Source organism: Amphiura filiformis, chromosome 13 (assembly GCF_039555335.1).
Source record: "Amphiura filiformis chromosome 13, Afil_fr2py, whole genome shotgun sequence".
Lineage (NCBI taxonomy): Eukaryota > Metazoa > Echinodermata > Ophiuroidea > Amphilepidida > Amphiuridae > Amphiura > Amphiura filiformis.
This window is the reverse complement of record NC_092640.1, coordinates 63,703,671-63,714,554: the sequence shown is the minus strand read 5'-3', so window position 1 is coordinate 63,714,554 and position 10,884 is coordinate 63,703,671. Positions and strand designations below refer to the sequence as shown.

General features: G+C 37.0%; 1 protein-coding gene across 1 annotated transcript in view; it reads right to left on the bottom strand.

The window, feature by feature from the left end:
• Window positions 1-229: 229 nt before the first annotated feature.
• LOC140167828 (low-density lipoprotein receptor-related protein 5-like) overlaps window positions 230-10,884 on the bottom strand; it is a 36,431-nt gene continuing 25,776 nt past the window's right edge. Inside the window, exons 25-36 of the mRNA XM_072191120.1 lie at window positions 10,651-10,764; window positions 10,234-10,347; window positions 8,939-9,052; window positions 8,088-8,201; window positions 5,662-5,775; window positions 5,100-5,213; window positions 3,484-3,597; window positions 2,626-2,739; window positions 2,298-2,411; window positions 1,678-1,791; window positions 932-1,132; window positions 230-345 (exon numbers count right to left, since the gene is read on the bottom strand). Of these exons, the coding sequence (XP_072047221.1) occupies window positions 230-345; window positions 932-1,132; window positions 1,678-1,791; window positions 2,298-2,411; window positions 2,626-2,739; window positions 3,484-3,597; window positions 5,100-5,213; window positions 5,662-5,775; window positions 8,088-8,201; window positions 8,939-9,052; window positions 10,234-10,347; window positions 10,651-10,764 (1,457 nt within the window). The remainder of the gene's footprint in view (window positions 346-931; window positions 1,133-1,677; window positions 1,792-2,297; window positions 2,412-2,625; window positions 2,740-3,483; window positions 3,598-5,099; window positions 5,214-5,661; window positions 5,776-8,087; window positions 8,202-8,938; window positions 9,053-10,233; window positions 10,348-10,650; window positions 10,765-10,884) is intronic.

Sequence of the window (10,884 nt, the reverse complement as noted above, 5' to 3'; positions counted from 1 at the left end):
CGGGGCAAGTCACTCCTAAAAATAGACAGAATGCAAGTAATGACGATGAATTTAGGAGTTAAACGAGTACTTGAACTCTTATTATATTTTCCATTTAAATTGTAAGTTAATTTTTTTTATTAAACTATTACGGGTCGAGGCGATTTATTATAACAGCAAATGCGTCCCTTTTTTAAATAATTTATTTAATAATAAAAGAACGCAGATAATTAGATTGTGTACCGCGAAATCACCAGCCTTTTGACTTTATTACCTTAACAAGTTCAATCTCACATAAAAGGTTCATGCCAACCGTTACAGTGATCTCCACTGGACACGATTTTGTGAAAACGGGTGGTGTTGTATCTACGGGATTTATGAAAACGTGCACATCAAAAGTTCTTCTTAAAGTTTGAAGCGTTATTTAAGTTCATGCTAACGCTTAGTAGACTTACTTGAAACAACCATTAGATCGAGGCTGTCATGAGTTGAGGACAATGAGTTGAGAACCGAAGATTGTCCACACCGACGTGCCGCTCACGGATGGAAAATAGTGTAACTTCGATTCAAAGTGATTTGTTGCTTGCGTTCTGCGTTAACGCGTTGTGCCTAGAACTAGCGCGGAGCTTTACATGTATAATAAGCCTCTACATTTTGTTCAAGCTTAAAGACCCCAAGTTTTTTTTTCGTGTTTTAGCCGAGAAATGCTGGCGGTACACTATTTGCTGTCAATATTCATGTAATTGACAGATTTATGTAAATTACTTATTTTTTCTTAAATATACGGCTTTCGACTAAACCACTAGCAGGCTTTTTAGTACATCTATGACAATGCCGTTTACACATATTCACATCAGCTCTTGTCAGAAATTATGGATTATAAGTATATACAAGGAAATGACAAATTAATGGCAAATCAACCAAAGGCATACGCATTGTAGCTCATACATACCCCTGAAGACACACGATGTTGTGATTCCTTGTTGACTCCATATTCCAGAAACTGTGCATGTTTGAACTTGTGGACCACTTCTAACATAGTCCCCCTCGTTACAAGAAAATACGCAACTATCGCCATAGTAACTTGTTGATAGACAACTAGATGGTGTAACTCTTCCATTAGAGGGAGATGGCAAGCCGGGGCAAGTCACTCCTAAAAATAGACAGAATGCAAGTAATGACGATGAATTTAGGAGTTAAACGAGTACTTGAACTCTTATTATATTTTCCATTTAAATTGTAAGTTAATTTTTTTTATTAAACTATTACGGGTCGAGGCGATTTATTATAACAGCAAATGCGTCCCTTTTTTTAATAATTTATTTAATAATAAAAGAACGCAGATAATTAGATTGTGTACCGCGAAATCACCAGCCTTTTGACTTTATTACCTTAACAAGTTCAATCTCACATAAAAGGTTCATGCCAATATTTACAGTAGCCCTGTCTCAAAGTGACTTGGGCCAGATCCCTCAGTATGTAATATTGTTTTTGGTGGTACACACCTCATCTCGCACAACTATTCTCTTAACCTTCCCAGTATAAGCCGGACCAATAACCTGGTTGAACTGAATCAAGCGGGATTAAGTATCTTGCCCGATGACACAAAATGTTGATGTGATTCAAACCCGTGACCCTATGATTTCGGGTCCGATCCTTCCTTATATATAGAATTATTATAAAATCGCGATGACTTACTAGTTTGACAGTGTGTACCAGTGTAACCGGCCATGCAAGAACATGAATAAGAATTCGTCAAATCAAGACAGGTACCCCCATTTGCGCATGGGCTGCTGCTGCATTCATTTACATCTGAAAGGTGAAACAATTATATTTTTACACTCATACTCTGTACAAATTGCCTATACCGATTCCGAGGACAAGACCTGTGTCACAGTCGCACCCCAGCTTTGTACGTGTTTACCCAGGTCACGGTCTGTCTACGTGACAAACAGTGCAGGTCAGTCAGTTGCAATCTGTGTGCTGCCACTTACGTGATAGATCTGTCAGTCACCTTTTTGTACCGTTCGCAGAGCATGACGTCTGCATAACAACAGCCTAATATGGGCATAATGGCTCCGCTCAATGAACAACATACATCCAATAACACCGCCTTTTCGTAGCTACGTCATATTATAGCTCATTCATATCATTACATATTCACAATCACCTTTCGAACAGACTCTTACACAGGTACCGAGCTCACACTGTCCTCACTTCTGCAATCGAAGTAGCGCCTCTCTTAATTTAGTACTCCCGGATTAAACTTGAACATTTGGGTAAATAGTGCTTAATTTATATATTGATTGTTGAGTTACCTATTTCACAGCTGCCTCCAGTGAACCCAGGTTGACAAGTACATCTGCGAGAGTTCACCAAGTCCGTGCATATGCCATGAGGACCACACGGAAAACCTGAACAGTCATCGTTATCTAAAAAAAGTGTTGCATTTGGGTTATAATTAAAGCAACGAAAAAGCATCAGGTGCAGCTATGAAATTAACATGAAAAGGGAATTTAAGAGTCGAATACTAATTTTCATTTACTGTAAGAATATTATTGTGTTCTTGTGCAAAATTTCATGTAGGTTTATATGTGGTGGGGATGGTTGGGTGCGCATGTGCGTGCATGTTTCTTAACACCTTACTTATTTGACAGTTTACTCCAGAAGTCCCGTCTTGGCAAAAGCAGACATATCCATTAATGCCATCTGTGCAAGTACCTCCGTACTGACACGGGTTACTGAGACACTCGTTTTCATCTAAGAACAGAAAGTTTTGGATGACATATTACAGTTAGTCAGTTACAATGATAAATCGATCATACCGTTTATCTAAATCGATCATACCGTTTATCTGATGGCGATTTAGAAGGGTTGCATCTGACCTGAACGGCAATGCAAGTAAGCAAGAAGGGTTGCCTTTACAATCATACATGAATCGTTAAAAATAAGCGATTATTTAAGTCTTTTTAGAGAGCTTATGAAATTTTTTAATCAATTAATTCTGGATATATGATAAGCAATTGCTGAAGATGCCATTTGTATTCTTCTTCTTCCTTATAAGTGCCTCCCTCATATGTATGAGTATTGTCGCACTGCGTACAGACAAGCTGTACTTATTTTTTACTCTGGAACCTAGAGTAGATGAGTGTATTTTTAAAGTACAGTCAACATGACCGGGATGATCCCCTGCTCTTTTCGAATAGCCTGTGACGTTCTTTAACGTGCACACTACATTAATGTGAGAAAATATGCATGTACACGGGACCGACAGCTTAAAGTGCCCTCCGAAGCACTAAGCAAGTAGAGTGAAGTGTCTTGCTCAAGGACACAAAGAGCCGGACCTGGGATTCGAACCCTTGACCCTTGGGTTCACAGTCCTATGCCTTAACCGCTAGGCCACGCTCTACTCAACCATTTTGTCGTTAAAATAAATGGGCTCGTTTTTATAGCATTCCTTTGCTTTTGCTACATGACGAGAAACATTGTATCCGTTGTACTCACTCATTTCACACCGTAGACCTGCGAATCCTGACAAACAATTACATGTAAAAGAGCTACTATCTCCAATACATGTTCCTGCGTTGCTACAAGGAGTGCTGGAACATACATTGGTGGCTATAGTTAAATAAAATAAGACACATTCTTAACAATTATTGCTGTGGGAGTGCAATACAGTTGGTAAAATTCAAGCTAAAAGATGTGTAAATTGTTCTACATGTATGAGGTAAATCTCATACGGATTCAGTTCAACACCCACATCAACAAAAAACGTGTCATTTAACCTAAAAATTAGGTTTTTGTAGGATAACTCAATACGATAGGTCATTAGATTGCACAAACTATACATTTTTAAATTTGTTGTCATCAGACGAGTAATTTAAGTTAACATATATTTCAACAAGATCTAAGCATTTTTAGTTTGTTACCCCTGTGTGAACTTTCGTGACCTCTAGGGAAAAGCGTACCCTATGATTGGAGCCCACTACTCCCTAGCAGTGATTAAGAAGGTTTATATCCTTCATTCATAGATTCTTGTTCATTGATTGGTTAAAAGTGTGTCACGTGATCAAAAATAAACACACTATTCTGTGAGGAAGTGCAAAAAGTACTATTTACGTCCGTAAATAGTACCCTCAAGCCGTAAATAGTACTTTTGGATATTTACTATTTACGGATAGCAGCATATCCACGTCGCAGTCCATAAAGCATAACAATAACCTTGAACGTCGACATTGACTATAAGAGTATTTTGTCACTGCCGAGAAACGACAACACAAAAATGGCGAAATATAAATCAAGCTGGAGTGGGCTGCTACTGCTGAAGAAGATCACAATTTCAGCTATTTAATTTGAATTGTTACCAGTTCTAGCGCAGGAATATTTACTGAATTCATACCACAGACCAACGCAGTCAGATTCAGTTCGACACTGACACGGTAAGCTTAAAAACAAACACTGACAGTGCGAGACCAGTCTCGGACCGCCTAGGCCATGCATGCATGAAGGTAGCTGGCCTAGTACCGTGCGTATGGAGGCCTATCCCGATTGCATGCACGATGGCCTTCGAGTTTACACATGTAAATCTTTTTACATGTAACAACTTGAACAAATAAACACTGACAGTGAGTAAGCTTAAAAACCACTAACACATGAACATGACAGTGCGAGTTTTTGAACCGCCTTAGAAACCAGACTGCCGTGCATAGGCCCTACCTAGGCCTATCTTGAAGCATGGTGGAGTTTTCATATAATCTTTTAACCAATCAATGAACAAAAAATCTATGAATGAAGGATATAAAACAAATATATACTGCCTTCATTCGAGGTTCTGGTTAAAACCATGGTCCCTCGCTGAGATCAATAGTACTATTGATCTCACCTCGGGCCCATAGTTTTAACCAGAAACTCTCATGGCAGTATATATTTGTATACTATACTAACACCTCATGGTATCAAAGGTTGGTTTGACACGAGCGTGGAACTTGACCATTTGTCAATACCCCTTGCTCCTAGAATATATGCTACTTGGTTGGTGATGCTAATCATCTTACCATGGGGTGTCACTCGGACTGATATTATTAAATGAGTTTTTAATATTTATGATTTAAATTACTTACATATTTCACAAAGATTTCCTGTCCATTCTTGCGAACATGAACACTGAAATGATCCTGCGAAATCGGTACAAACTCCACCATTATAACATGGGTTAGGTTCGCAATCAGAGGTATCTATTATAAGAACAAAATTATTTTAATAGCGTAAACCGTAGGTAAATTTTTGTTACAGGTCTATCAATCAAACCTGGTAACGCAGAAGTAGCTGCCAATCAATCCTTGTGACTGGACAATGGGCATTTACAAAATATTGTTCGGAATAGCCATTGTTATGCATTACAAGTGATTTGAACCAACTCATTGTATAGCAGGCTGTACTCCGAGGTACATAATGTCCATTGTAATTTCTATGGCTACTAACTCATACATAATCTGGATTTGTAACCATCCGTGAGACAAAATAAAGTTACAACGGGTAAAAGTAACTTTCATTTTCACTGCTGATATTTTCTATGTTCTCCCAAATTTATAGAAAGACTCGACACCATCATTTCTATCTTGATCTCGATCCCTTGGAAGGTAAAGGAAGCGTGGATACTTGCTCATTACTTAATGAACTTACATGTTTCACATCGATCTCCGGAATATCCGTTTGTACATGAGCATAAATATCTGTTAACCTGGTCAATGCATATGCCCGAATTCAAACAAGGGTTGCTTGCACACTCGTTGATATCTGTAATAGTTAGTTTAGAACGTAACACAAATGTAAACTGTATTCAAGATAACAGAGTTAGGTAGGATCGTAACCTTTTGTTGAGATAAATTGAAATAACTAAATTTTTCATTAGGGTTTTTTTCCTTTCTTATTTTTGGTTTTGTTTTTTTGTTGCAATTTGGAAATTTAGCGGGTGTCCTGCGTAAACGGGAGTGGTGTCCAGATTGGCTGATTGAATGACGTCATAAAACATCGTCACCACATTCGTTGTGGACACAATGGTCCCTAGCCGATCTTGAGCTGGAATCACCCCACTGTCGCAGCCGAAGAGAACAGATTTACAGGGAATTGAGAAATCATTTGAGAGATTTTCCAAGTGATTGCCCCCTCTCAGTATAATTGTTCTGCTGTGATGATCCTTAGAAATCAAAGAAAGTTTACACTCTATAAACAGTAATATTCAGATGTTAAAGAGTAGCCCGCTGATTCCATTTACATGGTTAACCTAGTCCTAAACAAACAATGTGACAAGATTGGCTGTCAAGTGTCTAAAATCTTAGCATCCAATATATTTTTTATGCTTTGATTTCTTTGGTTTTCCATTGTGTTAGCCATTTCATCTGATATTTAAAAAGAAATAAATATAAATTAATTAGCAACTGGCCTGTCGATTATTTGTCCTAATCATTTACTGTGTGCAATTATTTGTATGTTACTTAATATTTTCGTAAAATTGAAATGTTGTAAAGAATTACAAATGTTTTTATGTTTTTGATTTTTTAACCAAAATAAAATGTTACATTTTATAGAATTATTTCAACTTACCCGTTTCACAGGTTTTTCCATTATACCCCACTACGCAATCACATAAAAATCCATTTACAAAATCGTTGGAAAGAGCGTGTTTATTTTGATTGTTAAGTTTAGGTTTGCCAATCATTATTGAATAAAGGGGAAAGAACTGTTTAACCTAACCAGCAATTACAACTTTAAACAAAGCAACTAATGCTCTAGATTTTTAAAAAAATCAGAAGAATGTGCTGACAGAGGCATCAAACACAAGACCTTCCGCGTACTAAGCAGACATTCATACCAATGCCACTAGCCTATCTGTTTTATTTGATAAACATGGCCAAAACCAATTGCTAACATAAAATACTACAGACCAGACACCAGAAACTAGAACGTGAAAACAAATATATAGGATGATACTTTGGAAACTTTCCAAAACGGCTTTATATCAGAAATATTTGAAACCTATTTCCATATTGTTTCATATCAATACAAACATTGTTCTGTCCTCCTTGAATAAGTTTATCAGGATTGTTAAATATCAATTATTGGTAAATTGTGCTTTACAAATCCACTTGATTACTCATGTGATGAACCAGCAACATTCCTACTCTCATCTCCAGAGGGTGTAGTTCTTTGTAATAGCTGGTCATATACATGATTGAGTGAGTATGTCCCTTCATCGCGGTTGATAACGTTGGCCAAGACGGAAAGACGGCCCATCATGTCACTAACTCGCGGAAATTAGCGGAAGAACTAGCTACGGTCAGAATTGACGACGAGGACATTTTTAATTCACATGATGTCGTGTCACTGTTCACGAATACCCCTGGAGATAGTGAGAGATTATCTGGACAAGGACACCACGCTGAAACAAAGAACATTACTCAACACCGAGGACATTATTGAATTACTTGAGTTTGTCTTGACGACGACGTATTTTTCATTCAGCTGAATGTTTTACATGCAGAAATTTGGAGCGGCCATGGGAAGCCCGGTGAGCGCGATTATCGCGAACATTTTTATGGAATGGTTGGAACAAAAAGCTATAGCCAATGCACCCATCGCTTGTCGTCCAAAATTATGGAAAAGATATGTGGACGATATCCTAGAGATTATACCAAAGGGCACTACGCAAGAATTGACAGATCACCTCAACAAAGCGGATCCAACCAACAACATTAAGTTCACTCACGAGGAGGAAGCAGAAGGAAAAATATGCAATGGTCAGTTTGGCACATTTTCTTTGAGACCTCTTTCAAAGAAAGTTACTCAGCCGTGGAATAAGTTATCGTCACAAATGAGGTGTCATTGTTGACAGGAAAGAACAATAGTTTCACTGATATGAAACAATGTGGAGATAGATTTCAAAGAATTCTGATATACAGCCGTGTTTGAAAGTTTCCCAACCTTTTTGAGGAGTATAGTTGCTATCCTTAATCGTCACTTAAGCATTAGTTCGCGATGTGATCTTTTATTTTGTTTCACGATGCGCAACTCAATTCTGTACTCTAAAAATCAACATTTAACTTACTTACCGAGTGTGCATTGTGTCCCCGAGAATCCATCTAGGCAAGAACAATCGTATCGACCAATGCCATCATTACAGGTTGCCCCATTCAAACAAGGATTACTAGCACACTCGTTTATATCTGTGATAAAAGTAATTAAACGAACTCAGTTTTATTAAAGTTTTTTATTATTATTGAACACATGTGATTAATTATTTTCAGTAATCACATCTAATGATATTACCAACCTTGTTCACAGATTGTGCCTGCAAAACCCAGTGCACAGTACACGTGTAACAAAGAAATAAGGAAACAAAAACATATAAATAAATTATATGAATTGAGACGCTTTGACGTAGTTAGCTTTTAAAAATCAGGGGAACAAAATATTGCACGTGTACCAACAGCCTTTCGACACTTTTTGAAAGAGTGTCCTTCAACATTTTAAAGTCATCTTGATGATCCTGTCCCCAGAATTACTTTCCCGTGAGTTTTGCGAGGGAAACATGTTAATGCTATATACAAAGTGAGCCAATTTGACGTAAATTTGCTTCCTTGCGAATATATCGACCGCCCTCTGGCTACGTTACTGTTGAGATGATGCAGCGATGGTGACGCAGAGTAAAAAGTACAGAACAGTCAGGTGAAATAAAACAAACTAATGTAGGTCAAATGCGTCCCTGTGCAGACTAGAATCTTTGTCGCAATGTCAAGAACGGCCTCGTAAGTAAAATACAGTATCTATACATAAAACATAAATAATATGTAAAAATGCAATAAGCCAATTTCTGTAAGTTGTAAAGAATTACAAATATTTTTATGTTTTTGATTTTTAACCAAAATAAAATGTTACATTTTATAGAATTATTTCAACTTACCCGCTTCACAGTTTCTTCCATAATACCCCTCTACGCAAAGACATAAAAATCCATTTACAAAATTGATGCATGTCGCTCCATTCGAGCAGGGAAAGCTGAAACATTCGTCAAGCTCTGCAAATATATTAAAGCCGATTTGTTGTCGCAGTTTTCAGGAAGGCCTTTATATTTGTTTAATGTTTTGATATCGGCGATTGTTCTCCGCCATTGAATTTTGGAAAGAAAAAGAGGTCAGGACTGTGGCACGTTTTATCTAGCTTATGACAGAACCAATTAAAGATTTAAATACAATTGAAGAAGCTTTAATACTTCATGAAAAGATAAAACAAAATCACAGTATTGCACAAACTAAAATATGTATTACCAATTTTTGTTTGTTTTATTTCTTCTTTAACCTGGGACACTCAATCAGTTGAAAACACAATTAATCATCTGTTCTTCCTTGAGGCCCAATGCAGAGGGCACTATGGTGCTAGAGGTATGGGATCTGACTCATTGTCAGAAGGTTAAGGGTTCGAACCCCGATTGTGCTGTGGCTATAATAGACAAGGCCCTTAACCTCAATTAAATGAGTACCGGCATAAATAGCGCTTGGAATATAAAACAGACTCGCTGTGGGAGTGGGTGGCAAAACCCATACCCACCCGAACACCTTGTTACCTTTGAGGAATCTGGCATGGTAAAAATATGAGCATATTATTCCTCGTCCATAAATGTATGTTTTTATTTAAGTCATCATGATCTTGCTATGATGATCATAATCATTATGACCATCATACGCTTGTAACACACTTTCGGGAAAGTTGCTAGAAGTCTTATTACCTACTAGTCTTGCATTTGTATTATAAGTATAAAAAAGGAAATAATTCTTCTTTTTTTCTGTCTTTTTTCTTCGTCCTAATGCTCCATCTCATCTTCTTCTAATCCTTTTTCTTCCATCATCTTCATCTTTCCTCTTTATTTTCCATCGTTTTCATCAACTATTCGTCTCCTCTTTCACCTTACCTGCACTGCTTTTGTAAGGCAAAAAAAAAGGTTTGTCTCAAAGCTCACGAGAAATTGAAAAACAAATGCTAAATGCGATTTTTTTTTATTCCTGACTTTTTTCATGGTATTTTGAGAAATAAGTCTGATTTTCGCCGATTTTTTCTGGAAAAAACTATAAAAAAAAAAAATTCGCATTTCTTTTTTGTCAAATCGTGCGATTTTACAAACGCGCGCGCAAGCTTTGAGACGAACCTTTTTTTTTTTGCCTAATAATTGTATCTTTTTACTTTTGCCATTGCATGACTTACCAGTTTGGCAATGATCACCTTCATAACCAGATTGACACATGCATGAAAACCCATTCACCAAGTCCACACAAATTCCTCCATTAATACACGGGTTGGAATTACACTCTGGTATATCTGCAATTCATAATTCCGATATGTATTATGCAAATCTTAGAATAGCATAGAAATACACATTTTAAAATAGTCACTGGATATCCTAAACGTAAAATCAAAGTCATTGAAATTATGAACACAGTAGATCATAGAATTAATTCATTCTGACGATCTTCCCATCCCAAATTAACTTAACGTTAACACATTCACAAAATATGTGAGCGCAAGTTCCTGTGTTTTTTATACCAACTACAGAATGAACAAAACAGAGATTTTTTTCTGCCATTTTCAAAAATTAACATTAAAAGCAGCCACTTTACTTACTTGTCTCGCAGTTGACTCCAATAAATCCTAATACACAGGTGCATGTATAGCCATTGGTTACCGTGTTACATGTTGCCCCATTCCAACACGGATTGCTACTGCAAAAGTTTGTCACTGGAAATGTATCAAAAATATAAAATAGAAAAACGCTGACTCCATGTGGGTTTTCTTTCTTTATTATTTTTAATATCATTATTTAATTGGAAAGAGCTTGTTTATTTTGATTATTGAACA